General features: G+C 42.5%; 5 protein-coding genes across 5 annotated transcripts, besides 5 other annotated features; 2 read left to right on the top strand and 3 right to left on the bottom strand.

Moving 5' to 3' along the window:
• Positions 1 to 6,884: 6,884 nt before the first annotated feature.
• Positions 6,885 to 7,535, bottom strand: BDB00DRAFT_878199 (uncharacterized protein; the record flags this gene model as incomplete). Its single annotated transcript, XM_053127711.1, has 1 exon — positions 6,885 to 7,535. The coding sequence occupies one exon, from the start codon at positions 7,533 to 7,535 to the stop codon at positions 6,885 to 6,887; it is 651 nt and encodes a 216-aa protein (XP_052974004.1).
• An 837-nt stretch (positions 7,536 to 8,372) lies between these two features.
• Positions 8,373 to 9,958, top strand: BDB00DRAFT_890793 (uncharacterized protein; the record flags this gene model as incomplete). The annotated part of the gene is made up of 7 exons (XM_053128471.1): positions 8,373 to 8,466; positions 8,557 to 8,735; positions 8,830 to 9,009; positions 9,088 to 9,366; positions 9,394 to 9,406; positions 9,466 to 9,617; positions 9,664 to 9,958. The coding sequence occupies 7 exons, from the start codon at positions 8,373 to 8,375 to the stop codon at positions 9,766 to 9,768; spliced, it is 1,002 nt and encodes a 333-aa protein (XP_052974003.1). The 3' UTR covers positions 9,769 to 9,958.
• A 286-nt stretch (positions 9,959 to 10,244) lies between these two features.
• Positions 10,245 to 11,044, top strand: BDB00DRAFT_878197 (uncharacterized protein; the record flags this gene model as incomplete). Its single annotated transcript, XM_053127710.1, has 2 exons — positions 10,245 to 10,348; positions 10,534 to 11,044. 2 exons carry the CDS (start codon positions 10,245 to 10,247, stop codon positions 11,042 to 11,044), a joined length of 615 nt encoding a protein of 204 aa, XP_052974002.1.
• Positions 11,045 to 13,351: 2,307 nt separating this feature from the next.
• Positions 13,352 to 13,807, bottom strand: BDB00DRAFT_731690 (uncharacterized protein; the record flags this gene model as incomplete). Its single annotated transcript, XM_053118325.1, has 1 exon — positions 13,352 to 13,807. A coding segment is annotated over one exon (456 nt), but the record flags the coding sequence as incomplete, so codon positions are not given.
• Positions 13,808 to 18,915: 5,108 nt separating this feature from the next.
• Positions 18,916 to 19,143: a sequence feature (Protein overlapping with rRNA (BDB00DRAFT_852272, KAI9484989.1) was converted to a misc_feature.).
• Positions 19,144 to 20,084: 941 nt separating this feature from the next.
• BDB00DRAFT_852271 (uncharacterized protein) lies at positions 20,085 to 20,492 on the bottom strand (the record flags this gene model as incomplete). Its single annotated transcript, XM_053125554.1, has 3 exons — positions 20,085 to 20,253; positions 20,297 to 20,301; positions 20,445 to 20,492. Coding segments are annotated over 3 exons (174 nt in total), but the record flags the coding sequence as incomplete, so codon positions are not given.
• A 1,864-nt stretch (positions 20,493 to 22,356) lies between these two features.
• Positions 22,357 to 22,393: a sequence feature (Protein overlapping with rRNA (BDB00DRAFT_792448, KAI9484987.1) was converted to a misc_feature.).
• A 235-nt stretch (positions 22,394 to 22,628) lies between these two features.
• Positions 22,629 to 22,678: a sequence feature (Protein overlapping with rRNA (BDB00DRAFT_792448, KAI9484987.1) was converted to a misc_feature.).
• Positions 22,679 to 22,869: 191 nt separating this feature from the next.
• Positions 22,870 to 23,136: a sequence feature (Protein overlapping with rRNA (BDB00DRAFT_792448, KAI9484987.1) was converted to a misc_feature.).
• Positions 23,137 to 23,154: 18 nt separating this feature from the next.
• Positions 23,155 to 23,918: part of a sequence feature (Protein overlapping with rRNA (BDB00DRAFT_792448, KAI9484987.1) was converted to a misc_feature.) that runs on past the window's edge.

Raw genomic sequence — 23,918 nt, 5'->3', positions numbered from 1 at the left:
TGAAGAGGGAGGACGAGGACGAGTGTTGCGACGTTTGGTGCCTGCCTTGAGATCGAGCATGGTAATTCATTATTTAAAACACTCACGAAAATCCAGTGTTGTTAAGTATCGGAAAAGTTGCTAATATTATAGCGATACTTTGCATAGGCCAATGAATTTTTGGACGATTTGGACGCGAAGTCCAAGGCCGCTGCTGCAACCGGGACAAGAAGGCCCAATGGGGAGTACACCAGACTCCTGATCCCAGGCAGTGACGTCCAGATCGAGCAAGACGTGCTCAACACTTTGCCCGACTGGGCGAAATAAAATTCTTTTTTTTATCGCAATCTTTATTTTTTCTACAAAAACACTTTTCCTAGCAAGCGGTATCACTATGACTCTTGCAGTATTGGCAATTCTTTGCGAGCCGAACTTGACAATGGCCACCTGCGAGTGAATCCGGTGGATAGGCAAGATGGAGTCAGTTCCTTCTGCCATAAAACTGCTCAACCACTCTTCCAGGCCCTCATCTTCGAAGCGTTGCTGCCTTGCTGCTGCGCGATACCAACGGACGAAGGCAAATGAGTGCGTCTTCTGTCTGCCATCAACGAGGAGATTGTGCTTGAAAAAAAATTGGACTTGGCCGGTCCACGCAACGACTCCATTACCCTGAATAAACAAGGCTTGAATGTAGGACCCACGCAAAGATCTCGAAGTTGCTGAGCGGTAAGTCTGTCCGAAAATCTCGATTGGCTCGAAATGTTTCCACCCCGTCGTGCACTATGAGTGTGTGAGGATGGATCGGTCGTTGACCAGACTGGGCGCTGATGACGGTATTTTGATCATAATGTTGCTGATAGAAGCTGACGAGCAGGTTTACGCGATCATCTGGCAGCCGTGTTGTTTTTCCACTTGTCATGGAACTGATCGTGTCAGGGGGCAACGGCTCGCTACCATCCACGTCGATATCCGTGTCTAAGGATAATTGAACGAAAGCATACGGGTCGAATGGCGTGTCATTGCTGGTGTATGAGACGAGGGAGGATACATATTGACCGGCCATTCGTACAAGCATCCTGAGCTGTTGTGGTAGCTGAGCAAAGCGGTGAGCCTCGTTCGTCACGAAATCAAGAGCACCGGCCTTCTCGATGAATCGCTTCATGAAGGTTACCTCGAAAGAGTCCTTCTGGTTCGTGTACGCGTCCTTCAAGAAACCGTTGTATCGCTCGAAGCTGAACAACCAATGTGCGTAGACCGGCCCGAAGTCTTCGATGGTGGTACGTAAATGCAAGTGCAAATGCATGTTGGGCGTAACAAAATCAGGACCGTATAATGCTGCACAACCACATATGAAACGCTCGAATAAAATGTGAGCTTGGTCGAGACGCTCATATGTGGCCGTGGTTTGGACAATGTGGCGGCACGCAGCGACGAAAAAGCATCCAGTTCGCCATGTGATCAGGAGGGAGGATGGGTTTGAGGACAAATGCGGAGTAGACGAGCGTCCATGTCTTCCAGTCCTCAGCCGTCATGAAGCCAAACTTGCGCTGGATCTTGCGCTTCAGGGTAGGCATTCCAGGCGGCAACACAATCCCGTCAGCGCGCTCTTGCATAACCTCATAGTCAGCTTCACGGAAATAACCAAAAGTCCTCCATCCAGACACCATCCGAGCGGCAGTCCCCAGAAACAAATTGTGCATCACATCAATAAGTACGGACGAGACTGGATCAAAGTAGTGAAGACGATGGAGCTGCGACCAGCGCGTCCCTGTCTCACGCTCGACGTTGTACCGTGCTCTTGGTGTTGTTGCTGCTAGCCATTGCTGCGCGTCGCGTAGGTTACCCTCCTTTGTCCGCAGGTCCGAGGACGGAATTTGGTGACCTGAATAATCCAGCTTTGTAGTGCCTGGAAAAACGACAAACTCGCGCGTGCATTTGCTACATGCTCGCGTACTGGCATGCGAGGTGAAACCACCAACCTTCCGAGCAGCAGGTATATCGCAGGTAACGTTAAGCAGAGCTGCGCGAATCCGTGTGCCTTGTGGTTCTTGGAATGTGCTCATTTCAATGCCATCGTACAGAGCAATGAGATCGTCGACTAATGGCTCAAGGTAGTGGTTCATCTCATAGGTCTTCGGCTCACTTGGTCCAGGCATAACACCTACAAGTATGACGTTCTCAACTTTTTGGCGGTCGGCACGAGGGAGGTTGTTGATGGTGATGTAAATGGCGCCACACGAGTAACCGGTGTCAAAAGGCGCAAGCCAATCGACGTTAAGTGTCAGCATCAACGAGCGTGGGTCTTCAACAAAGGTGGTATTGTTGGAATCCTGGAGACTGACCCATTTCATGCCATCGTACACATCGCCGAGATCTCCTGCTCTTGGAATCCGACGATTTCGCCACCCAAGGATTTTGTCCTCGAAACCTTGACGCATGAAGAACCTTTTCAGGGCTTGTTGTAAGGGATGGTAAGTATATTCTTTAATAGGGGAGCGACGGTTGTTGGTGGTTGTTTTAAATAGAGGTGTATTGCAAGAATCTCCGTCGATTATGCTGCTTGGCTTGGTGCATCGCTCGTGCAACGTTGGTGACGGCAGATATATGGCGTGGCATTTGCTGCAGGCAACATATTTTCGCAGATCCTGTGTCAACCGGTTAAAGCCAATAGCTTGTCGTATCCCAGCAATTGTAGACGGAATAATGGTGTTTTCGGGGAGGATGTGAAGGCCGGCGAACAAGGTAATGATGAATGTGATCAGCATGGATGCGACACGCTCGGATAGGTGGTGGAGTTGGAATAAACAAATGAAGATGAAGACGAATATCAATGGTTGTGGGACGGAATCGAGCGGGTTTGTTGCGGCTAGGATTGTTGGCGGTTCATCTATTGCATAGCAGTTATTAACCCTGATATTTTTTCCACATTATTTCTAGCACCATTACTACCACTAACCTGCTGTATCATCTTCGACTACATTATCGAATTCGACGTCGTCAGCCTGGTACATCAATTCATCGTCATCTCTTTCTTGATCCGCTACTGGTTGGTCACCTCCAAATGATTCATACGGCAAGGTTACACCGGAATCCGCCGCAGCTTCAACAACTAGATTCCAACAAGGAACACACAATCAGTTCAACAAAGCGCAACACAGTGCAACATCGCAACTCACAATCAATATCATCAACAAAATTACCATCATCAAATACGTCGGCGTTATGATCAGGCAGCTGTGGATCATCGACTTCCATCTGCATATCGCCCCCATCCACCATCGGCAGAGTTTGATCTACATATGGCGGATCAGTATAATGCAACATTTGATACGAGCGTAAAAACTATTCTGTGAAAGCTCTGCTACCGTACCGTTGATTTCCTGCTGTAAATTATACTGTTCGTCAGCCCTGACATGATCAGTATACGCTCTCAGAGTGACTCGACGGTATCCCTCCGGATGTGCCCGACAATTTCGACAAAAGCATAACATGAACTCGCCGTTCAAGTTGGACATCGTCAAGGAAACAAGGGTACGTGAAGAATATCAGTGGTGGTGTAATAAGTCTGTTGCTTTCTTCGCTCTCTTTTATATCTTTTTCTAACAATCAATTCTTTATCTATATTATAGCACTCATCGTTACGGTGCAGACGCATCAGACTACTTCATTATTATTTTAATTTGCACATTGGCGCTACGCGCATGTTTTCGACCACGTTATTGATTGTTCCTCAGGAAATATCTTGGCGCCACGAGCGCATGATAACAGCGGTATCAACATCACTACTTATTTTTTTATTTATATTAATATAAGCTTCTTGGCAGTATGCTCACGTTGCTAACCACCAATTTATCGATCCTTTCTCAAGAAGCATCTTGGCGACATAAGCACATGATAATACCAAACGTTTTTTTTCTACGTATGAACGTTACTGATCACTTTTAATTATTGTTAATTTAGGCATGAGCACATGTTGCTAGCAAACAAAAGATCGTGGCAGCACAAATACACCATCGAGCAATCGGGTGCCCATATACGTTACTACCCAACGTCCTTCTCTGCGTCGCGTGCTGTTATTAACGAAGTATTCGGTATGTCTTTACATCAGATTATTTATAGAAAAGGAGTCTGTAATAAAATATCAAATGAAATATTTGTATCTGATTTTCGAGGCTACGTGAGCGCATAAGGTTGAGTAGCCTTTTTCTGATAAACCAAAACATTTCTCTCTACTGGTGCCTCGTGAAAAGGTTGTCTTTCATTTCTTCCTTCACGCACTCTTCCTCCCAAATCGATGCGCCGTCTCTTCGCATTGCCTTTCAGACGGCACCATTTCGATCCAATTCACTTTCTCACATTCTGTTAATCAGCGACGCGCAACCATTCTAATTCCGTTACTGGCAACTTCCGATTACACCATTCAGAAAGAAAGCTGCAAAAGTCAATGTGCTAATTACCAACTTTTAACTCAAAATTTGAGGTCTTACGAACTCTGCAAGTTTAACGTTAAAATCGCCTGGCAAAAATAGTGGTGGTAATGAAAAATGACCCCATCTACCATTTACTTTCAGATAAAAATGCTCTTCTATTTTGCAAATGTGCGGCGTCTTCGTTACTTTGGTACTACTTCCTGCTTTGCATATCAGGTGCTGGACTTCTCTCTTGGCCCTGTTCTACAGCATAATGTTTCTTGTAACAGAATAAAATAAAAGTATTTGCAGCTGCTTCCATATATGTTGCCCATCGCTTGACTACTTTATGTTCTTTTTCTTTTTTGATGTGTCCCCTTAATATAAAAGGGGAAGGAGTGCCCGCTTCCTTTGAGCAGGTCATTTCAACAATAAGTCAATAGCGGCAGCTTTTGTATAAACGGTTGAACGATGACTATGCTATCCGGACTCTCTTCAGAAGCGGCTTTTCTTTATTTTCTTTTTTCTTTTATTGCTTAGCATGTTGCAAAATCATACTCCTTGAGTACGTCTGCTGCAGCAACTATGAAAAAACCCGCCCAGATTGAAATCCGTGTCCCCACTCCAATCAATATTATTGCAACCCTCAACCGCTTTTTCTCCTCCTGTGACCCCTTTGCTTGATAAAAAGTATACATTCCCTGAACAGGTACCCCTAATATACTGTCGAGACCTTTGCATCTGGCAAGAGCTTTTTCTTTATTAGCTTGTGGTGGCACCCCCAATTTTGAATGAAGCTGCCTTGAAGTTGCTGCTTTTCCACTTGTAACCTTCATGCTTCACATAGATGTCTACCCCCATATATTGGAAAATATCTTGTATTTTTTGATTTTTCACTTGCAGCCCTTCTGTCCCCCCTTCAAAACTTTGGGGTACTGGCTTCCCCCATCTCCCAACTTCAATTTATTGAAAATCCATAACTTTGAAAAGTTATGGATACCTCTCTACGGGCGCAGTGTCGGAGGCCTCCAATTTTGGTAACGGCTTCTCCGATGGGAAGGCCTCCGTGGTGGCTCGCTCGGATCGATATAAAAGGAAACTGTCACTTCATGAATAATAAAAGATTGAAAGAAAAATACACCTCTATTTTTCATCTATTCTATCTGCTTTTATCAAAAAATGAACAATATTCCACCATCAGCTATTATTCGCAATCGCGTTGTTATTCATGCAACACCTCGGGGTATGTACAGAAAAGGAAGTTTCTCGGCGCGTTGCGCCTTTATCTCGATCCGAGTAGAGAGGATTTTAAATTTTTGCAAAACTGTTTTGGGTTCTCTGTTCGGAGCGAAATGAGAGCAACCTAACTCCCATCACACTCTATACTAGAACCTACCCACTACCCACACACATTAACCTTGATAAGAAAATTAGAGTACTCAGTACTCCACATCACATCCTATTACCTCACACTAATGAGAGTACTCCGTACTCCACCACACGCACCCACCCGGAATCGAACTCTGGTCAGCTCGAGCAAAAGACTCACGCCTTACACACTACACCACACGCACACCTTTGTTTGATATTGGATTTTTTGCCTGAGGTACCACCAGGATGTAGCGGGACCCTAAAAAAAGGTGCCAGAAAAGTTATATTTATATAATAACTGGCTTGTGGCAGCCAAGCGTTCATAGCGACGTTGCTTTTTGATTCTTCGATGTCGGCTCTTCCTATCATACTGAAGCAGAATTCAGTAAGCGTTGGATTGTTCACCCACTAATAGGGAACGTGAGCTGGGTTTAGACCGTCGTGAGACAGGTTAGTTTTACCCTACTGATGGATTGATATCCCAACAGTAATTGAAGTTAGTACGAGAGGAACCCTTCATTCAGATAATTGGTATATGCGGCTGGTTGAAAGGCCAATGCCGCGAAGCTACCATCTGCTGGATAATGGCTGAACGCCTCTAAGTCAGAATCCATGCTGGAAAGGATATCCTATGTGTGTCAACGTGCCAGAATGGTACAAATAAAGGCCTTATGGTCTTGAAAACCTACATGTGCTTGGTTCTGTCTACGGAAAGGTAGGCTTTGCCGGTGCTTATGACAATTATTAGCGTTGAGACGTTTGATCTCAAGCAGACGACTTATAGTTGACGGGGTATTGTACTTACAAGAGTAGCCACTGTAGCTGCGATGTAATGAGATTAAGCCCTTGTCATTGAATTTGCTCCTCTTCTGAGGGCACATTCAATAGCCATTGATTGAGAGATTTGAAAGGTTCTCTAAGGTTTCTTTTTCACTAAAATCTTTATAGTCGGGCAGCGTTGGTTATACTAGCTTTGATTGCTGGTCTAAGCAAAAGTTGGATGTAGGGTACTTGGTATAAAACAGCTTCGCTAGTATACTAGCGGACTTAGAGCTTTAAGTGTCAATCGCCTGAGTGAAGGTAAATATGATCACGATACACTAGGTCTAATTTTTTATTTGGTTATTAATCAGAGTCAGAGTTTACATCTATTGGTCTTCTATATTGAATTCTAGAGGAAGCCCGGGAGCTATCAGCACTAGGAGCTGGTGGGGTAATTTCATCTAGGAAAGTTCGAGCTTGGGAGAGAGTAACACCATCAGGCAACAAGGAAACAATCTGTTCAGCCCGAAGAGCAGGATCCCTACGGATGATGGTATCAATAAATGGTTGGAGTCTTGACAAAAGGTCTGTGGCGATTGCTCCGGAATTTACAACGAGTTGGCTTTGTTCGATTGCTGCTAATAGGATATGTTGGTTTGGCGTCAATTGGGTCATTTGCTGCGCATCTTGAAGTAGGTTTGCAGCTCTAAGGCCGTTGATGACCTCAGTAGCAGAGACATCCATGTTCGAACTTTCGATACCAGAACCAGTTACTGTTAACGAAACCCTCGAGTCTAACCGCATTCTTTGGGCGATGACAGCTAGACTGGTTGCTCGGACACCTCTAGAATTGGTATATGTATCCACTCGAAGTCGGCCTTGGACAATGATAGAGGTACCTTCAGATAAATCATTTTCCATGAGGAACCGCAAAAGCCTAGGCAGACCAACATTGACCCGAAAATAGACACGATCAGCATAGACGGAAACTACAGCAGAAGGCTGGTCAACCATGGTATCATCAACCATCCTTTGCCTATTTCTAAAGACTGGATCCCTGGAGACAACGCCTTGGATAACGCAAGTTACAACCATTTGATCTATAAAACAAAACCAAGATTAAGGATTGCCATACTTCAATGCAAGGAGCCTTGGAAAAAATCATATACAACAATTAGATGATATACATACTAGAGTTCTTTGGTAATGTAATAACAGTATTGAAGAATACGCTTTACAGGGTTGGGATCAATGGGTATTTATATACAAAACCTGAGCGCAAGGCCATTGACTAATTATTTATTCTAGATTTGCTATTCAGGGACTACTGATATCGTTGTTGCCGGATTTGCGATTTAGAGGATATCAAGGCCAAACCTTTGTTCTTATTAGACAAACAAGCCATCATAATCGAAATCCAGTCAACACAAAGGACAAATTTTTGTCCTTGGAAAGCAGGAGCAACCATTGATTTGCTGGAAACACCAAAGGTCTACTTTTTGTCCTCAGTCAGATGTTCACCATTCGCTTATCAGATAAGCTGATTTTTTTATGGAAGCTAAGCAAAGTTTTGTGCATGGGAAAAAAACAACTCTAAATTTTTGTCCTTTGGAAAATGAGGAGGACAATTTTTTGTCCTGTAGAAAATAAGCAGGACAATTTTTTGTCCTGTGGAAAATAAGCAGGACAATTTTTTGTCCTCTTTCAAAAATAACAGTCCGGTTTTTTGTGTTTTGTAGGACAAACGATGAACTCTAACGTCAGGCCTCGTTTATAAAAAGGGGTCATTGAGGTAAGCCTTTATTCTTCATTCTATCAGATTGACTTTTTTTTTTTCCTTTGCCATTAACAATGAACACCCCTTCGCCTTCTCACGATTACTTCCAACAACAGCCTATCAACAACAACAACAACAACTCGTTTGTGCAGTCTTTGCAATCGTCTGGTATTGTTTGCTTGGTTTTATTATTTATGTACTTGAAATTTTGAAGCAGCTCAGGCTGAATCCTTGTACTTTTTTTTATTTTTTTATTAGATGACAAGACTTTCATTGATGCCATCACTGATGAGATTAATAGACGCGGCATCCATCTTTTTCAAGACCGTGAAGACCATTTATTACGTCTTGGTTTTGAGACAGACATCATTGGTCAAAATGGCCAGCCATTAGTTATGGTTGCTGATAATGCCATCCAACTGGATGAGCATTTTGTGGTATGTATAATTCTGTTTTCTTCATTCTCATTGCCTTTTTCTTTATAAGAAAACATTGTAGTAAATGACAGTTTGCATATAAATTATTTTGTAGTTTCCTGAGGAGATCCCAGTTTCTCCTTCCAGCATTGTAGAAGAACCTTTGGCTCCTGGCTCACCTGAGCTAACCCCTACCAGTTCTGATGCCATTCCTTCTGTTGGGCCCTCTTCTAGGCAAGTTCGCCGCCGCTCTTCCCCTTCAGACAGGTCTGAAGGCACAACTGCCAAAAGACAGGTACCTATTTATCTTTTACAATCCATATGTTGGTCATTATTCAAAGCCTGACTTTTGCCAATGATCCAATTGTTATAGAAGCTGTTTGATCCTACAGCTTATGTCAATGGCCAGTTTGAAGGGGTTGACATCTCTAATTCAATTGGAATGACTATCAAGGCATTCTATATGCAACGTTTGTCTCCTGCGTCCCTGGTGTGTCCTTTGCCCTGTACCTCTTTGGAACAAGGGTTGGCATTCTTCCAAAATGATGGCGTTAAGACCATGTTCCTAGGCCGCCGAAAGGTTAAGCTTATGGAACATGTCTTTTACATCAACGTCTTCATTATTGGAAGAATGCTTATACAAGAACGCCAAGTAAACTCGTACAAGCACTTTCTCTAGCATTTGATTTCTGGTAACCTTTTTACTAATTTACATAGAGAACTGTTTATTAACTGTTCATTTTTTTTATAGCTCCTGCCATCTGGCCTACTGGGGAAAGTGCCAACCTGAAGTACTTGGTCCAAAAGCTAAAAGGAGCCAATAGATTGTTGTACTTGGTTAAGGAAGTAGGAAGGCCCATGATCCTACTTCCTAACGAAATCAACATCATTGAGCTGATCAATGTAAGATTTAGAGGCCTTCTTCTTTTGCTTATGAACAATCATATAGGGAAAGCTGACAACGTTTTTATTAGATGCCAACGCCATCTTTCATGCTCCTTGTCCAAGAGCTCAAGACAAGGCGCATTTTCCGTCTGCTGCCCCCCCCAAGTAGCTGAATCCTTAGGAGAAGTGGAGGGCTTCTTATCATCAGTAGAAGCCCTGGCAGATTTCATTGACCAGAGCTTTTTATAAGCTCTTGTTCATCCATCCTTTCCTTTCTTTTTGCTTTTCCTTGTCCTCTCCTTTCTTATTCCTTCCTTATGTTTGCTCATCCTTTTCATTCTTTCATCATGCTGCATTGATCCCTTTGTCTACCTTCATATTGCTCCATTCCTTTTCTTATCATATCATAAAAACCGCCTATGCCTGCCTCTTTTTCAGTTCTTCTATATGCTTCTTTATTATTATATGCCCTCCTTTGTTTGTATTATGTTGATGTCTTTGTATATGTGCCTTTCTTTCTTTTTTTCCTTGTATGCTATTTCTTTTTTGTTCTTTTTCATGTTCATGGCTATGCTTTTTCATTTCAGAAAAGTATAAATACAATAAATATGTTTATGTCTTATGCCTATTATCTCATCTTCAAAAATGCCTTTGACACACACTGAAAAAACCGTTTTCTTCAAGTATGATGGATTGACGTTTGAAGGAAATCGATTGACAATGATAAGAGGATTTGTGGTTGAACAAGAGTAAGTAATCAGAAGTGTTAATATCTTTGGGTTCGGGATTGAAAAAGAATGATGCGATCTCAATACAAAGCATCATTTGGGATTTGAAAGCATAAAGTAAACAGCTTTGGCTAGCTATTGTCAAATAGCCGTTTGTGAAAAAGCATCATGAGTATATTGATTCTGCTTACTGTTCTTTTTTGTAGACGCGCAAAAAAGTTTCAAGGAACTGTTGGTCCTCTTTTACTGTATATGAACGCAATGCAAAACGTTGAACGCCACAAAACATACAAGGCTGTCATTTCTGGACAGCTTTCGGAAAGAATACTGTTTGCAGATGTCAATGATTGGCATCCTATCAGTACAATAAAAGCAACGATTACATCGATACAAGAGCCACAAGAAGAAACAGATCTTCCGATTGCAATAGCAAATCGATTTGCAACTGTCAGTGCGTCTAGCATTACAGATCCTGGTTTTGAAAACCATGAGGTAACAACAACCGATCTACATTTCCGTATGGCTGGTGGAGCAACCATGATAAGACGACGGTCAAGAGAAGAAGATGAAAATAATAATCGGCAAGACAAACGAAGACGAATTGATGATGAAAACGACACGATATTGTCAAATGGCATAGATGAGGAGCAGGATGAAAACGTTGTAGAAGATGAGGACATGTATGAAGAGCGCAATGATTACATTTACAATATTTAATGGTAATAAAGTAAAACCTTTGGGCCTCCTTTCAGTCCGGCTGAAAAAGTGAAGAGCATAACCCAAATTAATCTGGGATGCTAATAGCTTCTTTTCTGCTTTGCTTTGTCAACAGTACATATAAGAGAGGATGTGATGAAACAAATTTTTCAATTATTATTGGGCATAACGATCTCTGAGGGTACGAATAAAATTGCGACAAAGGGAATTGACAGGATTACAACGTTTAACAGTATTGAGGGGATCTCCATCTGGTAAAACAAGCAAAACGTCACTGAAAGATTTAACTCTTGTTAAAGCAACATACAACAATCCGTGTGCAAAGAATTCTCCAAGGAAAACGGCAACTTTTGGAAGAGTAAGACTTTGAACCTTTTGGATCGTCAGAGCATAAGCCAATGTCAATGGGAATTGCGTTCGTTCATAACCAGTAAAAGGGATATCACGAGTTATTCGAAAAACAGGAAGCGTTTCTTCAGGGTTGGATATTTTTTGTATAGTAATCATGTCATCTGACAAGGAATGAATTTTGCATAATGTTCCATTGACCCATCCGTTTTCAACACTTATGTTTTCCAAAAGCATAACCTGTGCATCAACCTTTACATCAAGGACCTATAAAGAATTCATTCATTAGAACGGTCATTGTCTATTTCAAAGTAACACATGTGTTTACGTTTATCTATAGCTAATGAAACAATGATTCAAAAGAATTATGAAGCCTTTCACTTACAGCTGGCAAATACGTTTTCTCCAAAGCATTCATGGCTACCTGTCCCATTCCATCTCGCTTATCAAGAGAACGATATGATTGCAATTGACCAGGGCATCGCCTAAGTTTTTCAGTGTTGAAATTCTTTACCGCATCATTTGTTGGAGCAACCATAACGGTTCCTAATGGTACTTCATTCAAAGAAATTGTCCTACTTGAAAGAAGATCATAATCAGTAGGAACTTGCAATTCATCCAAACGCAAACGCTCTAGAAATCTGAAAAACGTCAAATCTGTTTGTCTGCAAGAATCAACAAGCTGTGTGATTTGTGTTTCTTTGAAAAATTCGGATCGGAAAAGAGGAGTACTGTTGTCACCAAAAGGCATGATTTGTGCAAAGTCACCAAACAGACAAACAGGAATACCTCCCCATGGCAAATTACGCTTCGTTCCTATGCGCATTGCTCTATCAAGATCATCCATCATTTCCGCTGGGATCATGCTTATTTCATCTATCAAAAAAACAGATCGAGGATTTTCTTTAACAAACTCATCGATACGAATGTGATTCACCTTTTGTTCTATATGCGAAATGCCAAAGAATCGATGGATCGTCATTCCTTTGATCGTATGTGCTGCTACACCCGTAAACGCAAGCCTGACAACTCGATATCGCAATCCAGCAAAGAACATTGCAATTGTTTCCAGTACAAAACTTTTCCCAGTACCAGCACTGCCGTGAATCAACGTCGGAATGCAATCGTCCATATTTTCTAATGCAAAACTATAAGCATCATACTGAGAGTTAGTAAATTGATCCATTCTTTGTGATGTTTGCCTTCTTAGCTCATCCAAATCAACTCCATCAGTATGATTCCATTGATTAATCGCGTTTAAGTTGGCATCCTCTGCCAATCTTGCCAAAGCATCTAGAGCTGCACCCTCTGCTGTACTTGATGTCAAAGGAGAAAGCTTGCCGATCGAAACAAGATGGTCATGACATCCTATAGATCAAAAACATTAGCATCAATGCCAACAGCATAAACAGGACAATACGAATATGTTGACCATTGTTATAATAGAAACTGCGTTGCTATAATCAAATGTAAACGATTGTATAATTGACTTTACCTCTATACGTACGATGTGTTTCCAAGTCAAACACTTCAGACATATTCCTGAAAGCAACATTTAATAACACCCTTTGATAGAAAAACGGTTCTCCTGATGAAACTGGTAAATGACGTGTTCGGTACAAGCAAGGCTCCTTTCTCTTCACCCAAAATGTGTTCTCCAAACCACGTTTTGCATTTCTAGCAGATTGTGCTGCTGATTTATAATTGCGATAAAATTCCGGAAGCGTCATCATATTGCATTCATCGTCAGTTGGTCGCAAGTAGTATTTCTCTATTGAGCATTGAAAGCAAAACAAGATTGATTGATCAACATCCAATCGATTGCGTGAAGGACAAATTCATAACGTTCAAACAATAGCAACACATATCTGGTTGTGAGGAAAACAAATGAGCAAACACATTACCTTGTTGTGTTCGATATGTGATTTCCGGAAATCTAGGATTCATGTCTTTCTTTCTTTTAATCACGCGTCTTTGATTCCCAGGAAGATTTGTATCAACAAATATAACATCAACCGAACTTTCCTGTTTGTGCCATCCCATAATATCGTATACAGCTTCAACGACACCCATTTTTCTTGCTCGGAAATGGCCAATTGTGTTATTGACAAAGCCTGATGCATCTACAATTTCATGTGTTCTACCAGTATCAAATTTCGTTAGATATTTGCACAAATATGACAATGCCTTGTATCCGCGATTAAGTTGAATATCCATATTGCATTTCATCAATGACAAAAGATATGGATTATACGGATTCACATATAAGCTACGTAAATCGCGTGGATAAATATACTTATCACCATCAAAATGAACCGTTTCACTTGGCATTTGAGGATAGCCAAAACGGCAATCTCCAGGACCACAATAAGAAGTACAGCGATGGATCTGATGCTTCTTTACCAATTCCCTAAGAGGATTTCCTTCCGCTGGCATCTGGGCAACAATAAGATTTGATTCCTCGAGTTCTTCTACGGTCTTGTTTGTCCACAGAATAACATGCATATGAGGAGAACCTCTGGCTTGTAGTTCCATCACATAATAAAACGCTTTGATACCACCAACACGTCTAGCAAACGCTTTTCTAATAATGTTTTGCCAAAAGCGCGTCCATTTCCTATGAAAATGCAAACAAAACAAAACAGGATCCTCCCATGGATGTTCTGTATTAGTAGCATTAGTGTATTCTTCGGCAAAATCATTACAGGTGAACGTCAAAAACATTTGGGGAGAACCGTATTCCCTGAACATCGCCATAAGATCAAGAAAGCTCTTTCTCTTGAAAGCATAAGAAGACCGCACAGTATAAGGAATAGCCGATGTCACATCTTCACGAACGTATTGCTTATTCGTTTCCGGGTCGATCTCATAAAGATTTTCCAAGTTAATCTCTCCCAAATATCTTTGATGAATCACTCTTGTCGAATACGAATGCACTGCCAATTTTTCAAGCATATCAGCAATAAAAAAGATATATTGAACTGACCTTCCAAATCGCCGATCGCTATGAAGCAATAAAAGCTTTGCAACTTTTTTTAATGTCGTTTCATTCGAGCCAAGCTGCCAAATCGTTTGGCCATTTGTAAAGAGCCAAGGAAAGCAGAGACACAACAGGTTTGGATCGCTATACATAATCTTGCTGCGGCCATCTGTTCCTATAGACAATTTTGAAATGTGAGCATCATGATCACCAGCTGCTGGAGCTATATTATCAATATCCCTCGCCATATTGACATCCCAACCCATTGTTCTCATTTGAGACGATACATCCTTAACGAAAAAGTTCACCATCTGTTGCTGAATTGATGGCGTGCTATAATCTTGAAGAACACGATTCCCTGCCTTCAATAACTCCCATGCTTCTTTGACCTTTGTAACGTTAATCACTACAGATCCATCAAAACAACAATCATTATTTTCACCTATTGCATAATCATACTCTTTCACAAACGCATTTATGCCATACCTGCTCTTTGTTCTTCACCATATACCAATCCCATTTGGCCATCAAATATCAAAGGAGCATATTCATAATTATAACGTGTAGACACCGCCCCTGTCATTTGGAAATGGCCAAGACTTGAAGCATGTCTGCTTCTACCACGTGTTACTTCTGTCATTAACTTGATTGGAGACACGCATGCTAATTCCCTGTAATTCATCTCCTTTGTAATATCAATGATATCACCAGGATAAGGCAAAACACGGCTTTCTCTCTTTGATTCAATAAGGCATTCTTTACAAACAACAAGACAACCATCACGTTCAATAGCAGGGATTTTCCATTCTTCACAATTCACATCATTCTCCCAATCCCAATTCTCCAATGACTTAGCTTCATTATCATATAACACTGTGCAACAGAATGCACAATAAAAGATTGCCGCTTTCATGCTTTGTGCATCAAAAGCAGTAATAGAATCTCTCTCATAACGGCTAAGAGAGAGAACCCGATTGATGCGTTCGTACCAACGATTATCCATGGTGTTTTGATGAAAGCAAAAAATAAAATGCAGTTCCCCTTTTTATATCGCACCGATTTCAGAAGCACCATCAGTTCATTCAACTTACTTCCGTCATCACATCTTATTTGCTTTACATCCTTTGTTCATTACATCATCGCAAATGGTATTCATCGTGTACTGCCTCTTATTGATTTCTTTTCTTCTCACAGAACAAACATCCTTATCAAACATCACTACTTTTCATTATCTGGGACAAACTTTTTGTACTCTAAGCATCATATCACATATGCTCCCTTCACAAAGCCTTCATCATGTGCTCTCACTTATACAAAAAGACAGGACAAATTTTTGTCCTCAGTGCCAAAAAAACAGTCCGATGCATTTCAATCCATTGAACAAAAGAAACGAAAGATCGTTTTTTACTCATCACATCTGCTCCAGAATCGAAACAATAAACGTGCTTGATTACTGATGATCCAAAAAAGGAACGACACACAGCTGAGGTATAATCACTAGATACTAATATCAACAATTTTCACATTTGCTCAAGGACAAAAATTTGTCCTAGCAGTTTTAGCTAGGTCTCTGGCTTTGGCCGGGAAAATTTTTAGCCAGGTGCCAGATAAATTATATATTATAATAACTGGCTTGTGGCAGCCAAGCGTTCATAGCGACGTTGCTTTTTGATTCTTCGATGTCGGCTCTTCCTATCATACTGAAGCAGAATTCAGTAAGCGTTGGATTGTTCACCCACTAATAGGGAACGTGAGCTGGGTTTAGACCGTCGTGAGACAGGTTAGTTTTACCCTACTGATGGATTGATATCCCAACAGTAATTGAAGTTAGTACGAGAGGAACCCTTCATTCAGATAATTGGTATATGCGGCTGGTTGAAAGGCCAATGCCGCGAAGCTACCATCTGCTGGATAATGGCTGAACGCCTCTAAGTCAGAATCCATGCTGGAAAGGATATCCTATGTGTGTCAACGTGCCAGAATGGTACAAATAAAGGCCTTATGGTCTTGAAAACCTACATGTGCTTGGTTCTGTCTACGGAAAGGTAGGCTTTGCCGGTGCTTATGATAATTATTAGCGTTGAGACGTTTGATCACAAGCAGACGACTTGATGTTGACGGGGTATTGTACGTACTAGAGTAGCCTTTGTTGCTACGATGTACTGAGATTAAGCCCTTGTCATTGAATTTGCTCCTCTTCTGAGGGCACATTCAATAGCCAATTCAATGGAAAGGTTGATAGAGTCTTATACTATACTTTTTTTCCTTGCGGTATTATCGTCGGGCATTTTGTCTCTAGATCTTTTTTTTACTCTAAGGCTTTTCCGTCGGGCATTTACTGTCTCTTGGACAAGACATAGGCAAACATCCTTGGATAAAAGATTGTCAGGTCTTCAGAGTTCAAAGCTCAGGTAGACCAAGTTCAAGAAAACCTGGTTGTAGTTAACTCTAAGGCTCTTGTCGGGCAGGTGTGCACTTGAGAGTATAGAGGACACTATGGGAAGCTAGGATAAAGCCCTAGGTTATCTGAGGATAAAGCCTTAGGGTATCTAAGGATAGAGCCTTAGGGTACCTGAAGCTGAAGCCCTAGGTTATCTGAGGATAGAGCCCTAGGGTATCTAAGGATAGAGCCCTAGGGTATCTGAAGCTGAAGCTCTAGGGTACTGAGGATAGGTCTTAGGGTATCTAAGGATAAAGCTCTAGGTTATCTGAGGATAAAGCCCTAGGGTATCTAAGGATAGAGCCCTAGGTTATCTGAGGCTGAAGCCCTAGGGTATCTGAGGATAGAGTCCCAGGGTATCTGAGGATAGAGCCCTAGGTTATCTGAGGATAAAGCCCTAGGTTATCTGAAGATAGAGCCCCAGGGTATCTGAGGATAGAGCCCAGGGTATCTGAGGATAAAGCTCTAGGTTATCTGAGGATAAAGCTCTAGGTTATCTGAGGATAAAGCTCTAGGTTATCTGAGGCTGAAGCCCTAGGGTATCTGAGGATAGAGCTCTAAGGTACCTGAGGATAAAGCTCTAGGTTATCTGAGGATAAAGCTCTAGGGTATCTGAGGATAGAGCCCTAGGTATCAAGGATAGAGCTCTAGGTATCTAAGGATAGAGCCCTAGGGTATCTAAGGATAGAGCCCTAGGTTATCTGAGGCTGAAGCCCTAGGGTATCTGAGGATAGAGTCCCAGGGTATCTGAGGATAGAGCCCTAGGTTATCTGAGGATAAGCCCTAGGGTATCTGAGGATAGAGCCCTAGGTTATTGAGGATAGAGCCCTAGGTTATCTGAGGATAAAGCTCTAGGGTACCTGAGGATAGGGTCCTAGGGTATCTAAGGATAGAGCTCTAAGGTATCTAAGGATAGAGCTCTAAGGTACCTGAGGATAGAGCCCTAGGTATCCAAGGATAGAGCTCTAGGGTATCTAAGGATAGAGCCCTAGGTTATCTGAGGATAAAGCTCTAGGTTATCTGAGGATAAAGCCCTAGGTTATCTGAAGATAGAGCCCTAGGGTATCTGAGGATAGAGCCCCAGGGTATCTGAGGATAGAGCCTTAGGGTACCTGAAGCTGAAGCTCTAGGTTATCTGAGGATAGGGTCCTAGGGTATCTAAGGATAGAGCTCTAGGGTACCTGAGGATAAAGCTCTAGGTTATCTGAGGATAAAGCTCTATGATATCTGAGGATAAGCTCTATGATATCTGAGGATAGAGCCCTAGGTATCTAAGGATAGAGCCCTAGGGTATCTAAGGATAGAGCCCTAGGGTATCTAAGGATAGAGCCCTAGGGTATCTAGGGATAGAGCCCTAGGGTATCTAAGGATAGAGCCCTAGGTTATCTGAGGCTGAAGCCCTAGGGTATCTGAGGATAGAGTCCCAGGGTATCTGAGGATAGAGTCCCAGGGTATCTGAAGATAGATCCCTAGGTTATCTGAGGATAAAGCCCTAGGGTATCTGAGGATAGAGCCCTAGGTTATTTGAGGATAGAGCCCTAGGTTATCTGAGGTTAAAGCTCTAGGTTATCTGAGGATAAAGCCCTAGGGTATCTGAGGATAGAGCCCCAGGGTACCTGAGGATAGGGTCCAGGGTACCTGAGGATAGGGTCCTAGGGTATCTGAGGATAGAGTCCCAGGGTATCTGAGGATAGAGCCCTAGATTATCTGAGGATAAAGCCCTAGGGTATCTGAGGATAGAGCCCCAGGGTACCTGAGGATAGGGACCTAGGGTACCTGAGGCTGAAGCCCTAGGGTATCTGAGGATAGAGTCCCAGGGTATCTGAGGCTGAAGCCCCAGGGTACCTGAGGATAGGGTCCTAGGGTATCTAAGGATAGAGCTCTAGGGTACCTGAGGCTGAAGGTCTGGGGTAAACTAGGACAGAGGCCCCTATGTGAGTTAGCATAGAGGTCTAGGGTGACTAGGATAGAGGTCCCTATGGAAGTTAGCATAGAGCTTTTTCTAATGCTCAGAGGAAGAGAGAATGCCCTAGTCATGGTCTTTTAAAAAGATCATGGCTAGGGCTTTTTTTTATGTCAGTTTTTTGAGAGAATGCCCTAGTCATGGTCTTTGAAAGATCATGGCTAGGGCTTTTTTTTATGTCGATTTTTGAAGTTGTTGTTAGAGGATTACAAAAATTAGCCATACAGCATCAAACATACAACATTTACTTTAACTTACGGCCATACAACAGGGAATATACCGGATCCCGTCCGATCTCCGCAGTCAAGCCCTGTCTGGCCTGGTCAGTACTATGGTGGGGGACCACATGGGAATACCAGGTGCTGTAAGTTTTTGCTTTTTTTTAGTCTTTTAGTCTTTTAGTCTCTTAGTCTTTTGATCTTTTATTGCAAATTCAATAAACTTAATATTTTGCATTCAAGCATATTATCTGGTGATAATTTCAATGACGTTTTGAGGTCCACATAAAGTTGTCTATGGAAGTTAGGATAGAGCCCTATGCTACGAGAGCATAGAGTTGTCTATGGAAGTTATGATAGAGAGAGATTGAAGGAATTGATAGAGAAGTTTTGGGAATAGAAGAGGAAAGTAAGAAAGGATGGTTTGTCGACATTGTGTTTCTATATAGTGTGGGGTAAATAGTGTTTTGGGGCTGATATTTTGTGGGAAAGATGAAGATGCAGAGGGATAAATGTGTATGAAATGTAAAAGATAGGTGTTGCAAGTAAAAGTGTATAGTTAAGCAATATATGTATAACGGTTATCGTCAGGTATTGGAAACGATGTGTGCGATCTCGTTGGGTGCATTCTAGCACGAGTTATTTGATAGAGTGGTGTACGTCTATAGTCTTTGGCATAGAGGTGTCTATGCTGGTTAGCATAGAGGTGTCTATGCTGATTAGCATAGAGCTTATGATAGGGCTCTATGCTAAGCTCTATGCTAAGCGGTATGAGAAAAAAAACTATTTTGTGATTCTGAAACATACAAAATATTGCCACAAACGAGCGCTACACAACCATGTAAAAGAAAGTAAAAAAATGTTTAAAAGAAAAATCCGTATGGATCCTTAGCATAGAGCTTAGCATAGAGCTTAGCATAGAGAAAAATGAAAATAATCTCATTTCGCATAAACGGCATATTGTGTGATTTTGAACATACAAATGTAGCCACAAACAAGCGCTACAAACCATGTAAAGAAAGTAAAATAGGCCTCAAAATGTTTGAAAGAAAAATCTGTATGGATCCTTAGCATAGAGGTTAGCATAGAGGTTAGCATAGAGGTTAGCATAGAGCTTAGCATAGAGGTTAGCATAGAGCTTAGCATAGAGAAAAATGAAAATTAATCTCATTTCGCATAAACGGCATATTGTGTGATTTTGAAACATACAAAATGTAGCCACAAACAAGCGCTACACAACCATGTAAAAGAAAGTAAAAAAATGTTTAGAAGAAAAATCTGTATGGATCCTTAGCATAGAGCTTAGGATAGAGCTTAGCATAGAGAAAAATGAAAAATAATCTCATTTCGCATAAGCGGCATATTGTGTGATTCTGAAACATACAAAATGTAGCCACAAACAAGCGCTACACAACCATGTAAAAGAAAGTAAAAAACGGAGTTGAAAACACCTCAAAATGTTTGAAGGAAAAATCCGTATGAACCCTTAGCATAGAGCTCTATGCTAACTTACATAGGGATCCTTACGAAAATTGAGCTCAGTCCTTGTAAACGGCATATTTTTTGTTTCTGAAAGGTGGTAATTGTAGCCATGAACGAGCGCTATTTAACCATTATAAGGAGACATTTTAAAACAAACTTTGGAGCAAATGGGGACACAAAGCAAAAAACCCAAGGTGCAATGTAAGCATTCGGACATCAGTTTACTAACAAATTTTCAAAACCGTCTCATTTCTTGGAAACGGCATATTTTTGTTTCTAAAAGTGGTATTTGTAGCCACAAACGAGCGCTATCCAACCATTATAAGGAGACATTTTAAAACAAACTTTTGAGCAAATGGGACACAAAGCAAAAAACCCGAGGTGCAATGTAAGCGTTCGGACATTAGTTTACTAACAAATTTTCAAAACCGACCCTTACCTTTGGGGCAAAATGGTCGGCCGAGTACCCCACGGATATGTAAGAGGAAGGGTGATGGCGAGAGCCAAAAAAGCCTGCCTAGCTTATGTGGTTGCTAGGGTCAGACCAATGTTTGGGATATGGTCTGAAGCTTTGGGGACTGAGGGAGTAACCATGTAGATGCAGATGCATATTGGTCCAATTTGTGTACTAGGTACTCTCAGAGTTACTCGGTATTTTGGACACCAACTAGTCTTGGTTTTTGGGATTCAAGGCAGGATGTTGGAGGTTGTGTGTATATCTGGTCTTTGACTAGGATTAAACATAGCTATTTGGGTGCAACCTTGTGGACGAGTCTCTATTGACTTGAAAACATAGGATCATCCTTCGAATTGGTTATTTGATATTGCCTTCAGGTACTATCATATCAACCAGTCGAGAAACCTTGTAGTCTGGCAAATGGTGAAACACTTGGATTCGGAAGTCTGAAGGTCTAAACAGCCTTGGGATTAAAGAATTCAATAGGGAACATAAATTCATTTGGTATGCCAAACATACTTGTATGTAAGGAGCCTGGGGAATCGAGAGATTGGTACCTTGGGTACCTGAGGTCTGTAGTGGACCTTGGGAAAAGCCTTATGAAATTAGTTACCTGGTTGATCCTGCCAGTAGTCATATGCTTGTCTCAAAGATTAAGCCATGCATGTCTAAGTACTAGCATTAATACTGTGAAACTGCGAATGGCTCATTAAATCAGTTATGATCTACTTGGCATTCTAACTGCTTTGCTGCTGGATAACCGCGGTAATTCTGGAGCTAATACATGTGTATATAACGGTGTATGCCGTTGCGTATATTAGATAAAAACCAACCTGGGGTAAAACCTAGTCTTTGGTCGCTCATAGTATCCTTGCCGGTCTTCAGTTTAATCTGGAGCCAGTTCATTCGATTTTCTGCCCTATCATTGCTTTTGATTGCACGATCGAGGCGTGCAATGGCTTCTACGGGTAACGGGGAATAAGGGTTCGATTCCGGAGAGGGAGCCTGAGAAACGGCTACCACATCCAAGGAAGGCAGCAGGCGCGCAAATTACCCAATCCCGACACGGGGAGGTAGTGACAATAAATAACAATGCAGGGCTTTTATAGTCTTGCAATTGGAATGAGTACAATTTAAATCCTTTAACGAGGAACAATTGGAGGGCAAGTCTGGTGCCAGCAGCCGCGGTAATTCCAGCTCCAATAGCGTATACTAAAGTTGTTGCAGTTAAAACGCCCGCAGTCGAACTTTAGTCTATAGGCAGGTGTCCTAGCATTCATTTGTTGGGTACATTTTGTCTGGGACTTTTGACTGGATCTCCCTTGTCTTCGGACTTGGGGTCGAACCAGTCGATTACCATGAGCAAATCAGAGTGTTTAAAGCAGGCTTTCAAGCTTGAATGTGTTAGCATGGAATAATGAAATATGACATTTGGTCTATTTTCGTTGGTTCAAGACCAAAGTAATGATGAATAGGAGTGGTCGGGGGCATTTGTATTTGGACGCTAGAGGTGAAATTCTTGGATTGTCCAAAGACAAACTACTGCGAAAGCATTTGCCAAGGACGCTTCCGTTGATCAGGGGCTAAGGTTAGGGGATCGAAGACGATTAGATACCCCTTGCTTGGGCAAGTACCTCATCGTGGTGCTTGGGTGGAACCTATCGGGTGGGACCAGTTCGCTGCGACCATCCTTTAGAGCTAAAGCTTGTCCTAGTGGGCTACCAACCTACGATAAACAATTTAGTAGTGAGTCCGAGCAAGAACCATGTTGGCTCGCCCATGTGTTACACTACTCACTTACGACCCCGAAGTATTATCGGGCCCTTAGGGTTGCAGAATTTTTGAAGGGAGAAGCGGGGCTTTTCAGCCTGAACACCGCTTATGGGGGCACTCCCCCCAAACAAACGTTCCTGTGTCTGTGCAGCCTCATTGACTAGCGCCATCACTGGGTGGGGCCCCGGCTGGTGCGAAAGAACTGCCCAAAGAAACACCAAAAAGCCAATAGCTCTGAGGGAGAGCTCAATAAACCCCCAAGCCCACGCGAGGAGCGCATGGAGGTCGACGACCAAAATGCAGAGTCCCGCCGCAAGAGTCAGTCCGACTTGGCTACCTCGACCCCAGTCGTTGTAGCAAGCACTGGTAACGGTGCTGGCAGTTCCAGCTTTGCTGATGCTGCCCGAGAAGGCCACTCTCAAAACTCAGAGGTAGCGTACCTTCGTTAGCACTTTGCTGTTGAAGCTGCCCTGCCACGACCACTGAATGCGAATAACCTTGTAAGGCTGTTCAATTTGGTGCGTCAACGTTCACCCGGTAACCCGATTCACAGTTATGAGCTTCGGGATACCAGCGTACGTCTTCTCCTTGTTTCGAGATCCGTACAGCGTGCTGTTCTCAGCGCTCCTTTCATCATCAATCAACATCGTTTGGTTTTTGTTAATAAGTGGTCTACCGACCGCAGGGGTGCTAGACAGTATCGTCTCCAACTTTGCCCTCCTGGTTGTGATGTGCAGGCATTCGCCGACTCACTTGCACCGTATGGTAAAGTTGTTAAGGCTGAGAATGTCCGTACCCACGGTATTCTTAGCCCCAACTGGGATGTGTCCATCAAGTTGAAGATGGACCTCAAGGACATCCCCCCGTGGGTCACTATCGCTGGTCGTGGTGGATCCCGGAAGTGCCGGTCGCTCCCCCTTGATGGATGCTTCAAGTGCCGCGCCCAGGGCCATCCAAAGGAAAAGTGCCCGATGAGGGGCCCTCAACCCCCTGTTCCCCCCGTTGACGACCTTGACCGATGTATGTCGCAAATGGCGGTGTCCGAGCGTTCCTCCTCGCGTGCCCCGTCTTGTCGCTCGTCTCGCCCTTGTTCTCCTTCGCCCTCCTCGTCTCTTTCTGGTCTGGAAGAATTGGTTCAAGACCAACTTGCCTGCGAGGGGCTGCCGTTAGGTGAATCTTCGGCCTCGGCTGCTGCCTGTGCTCCTGCGCCTGC

Source organism: Zychaea mexicana (assembly GCF_025766255.1).
Source record: "Zychaea mexicana strain RSA 1403 chromosome Unknown BDB00scaffold_128, whole genome shotgun sequence".
Lineage (NCBI taxonomy): Eukaryota > Fungi > Mucoromycota > Mucoromycetes > Mucorales > Lichtheimiaceae > Zychaea > Zychaea mexicana.
This window is presented reverse-complemented; position numbering and strand designations above follow the sequence as displayed.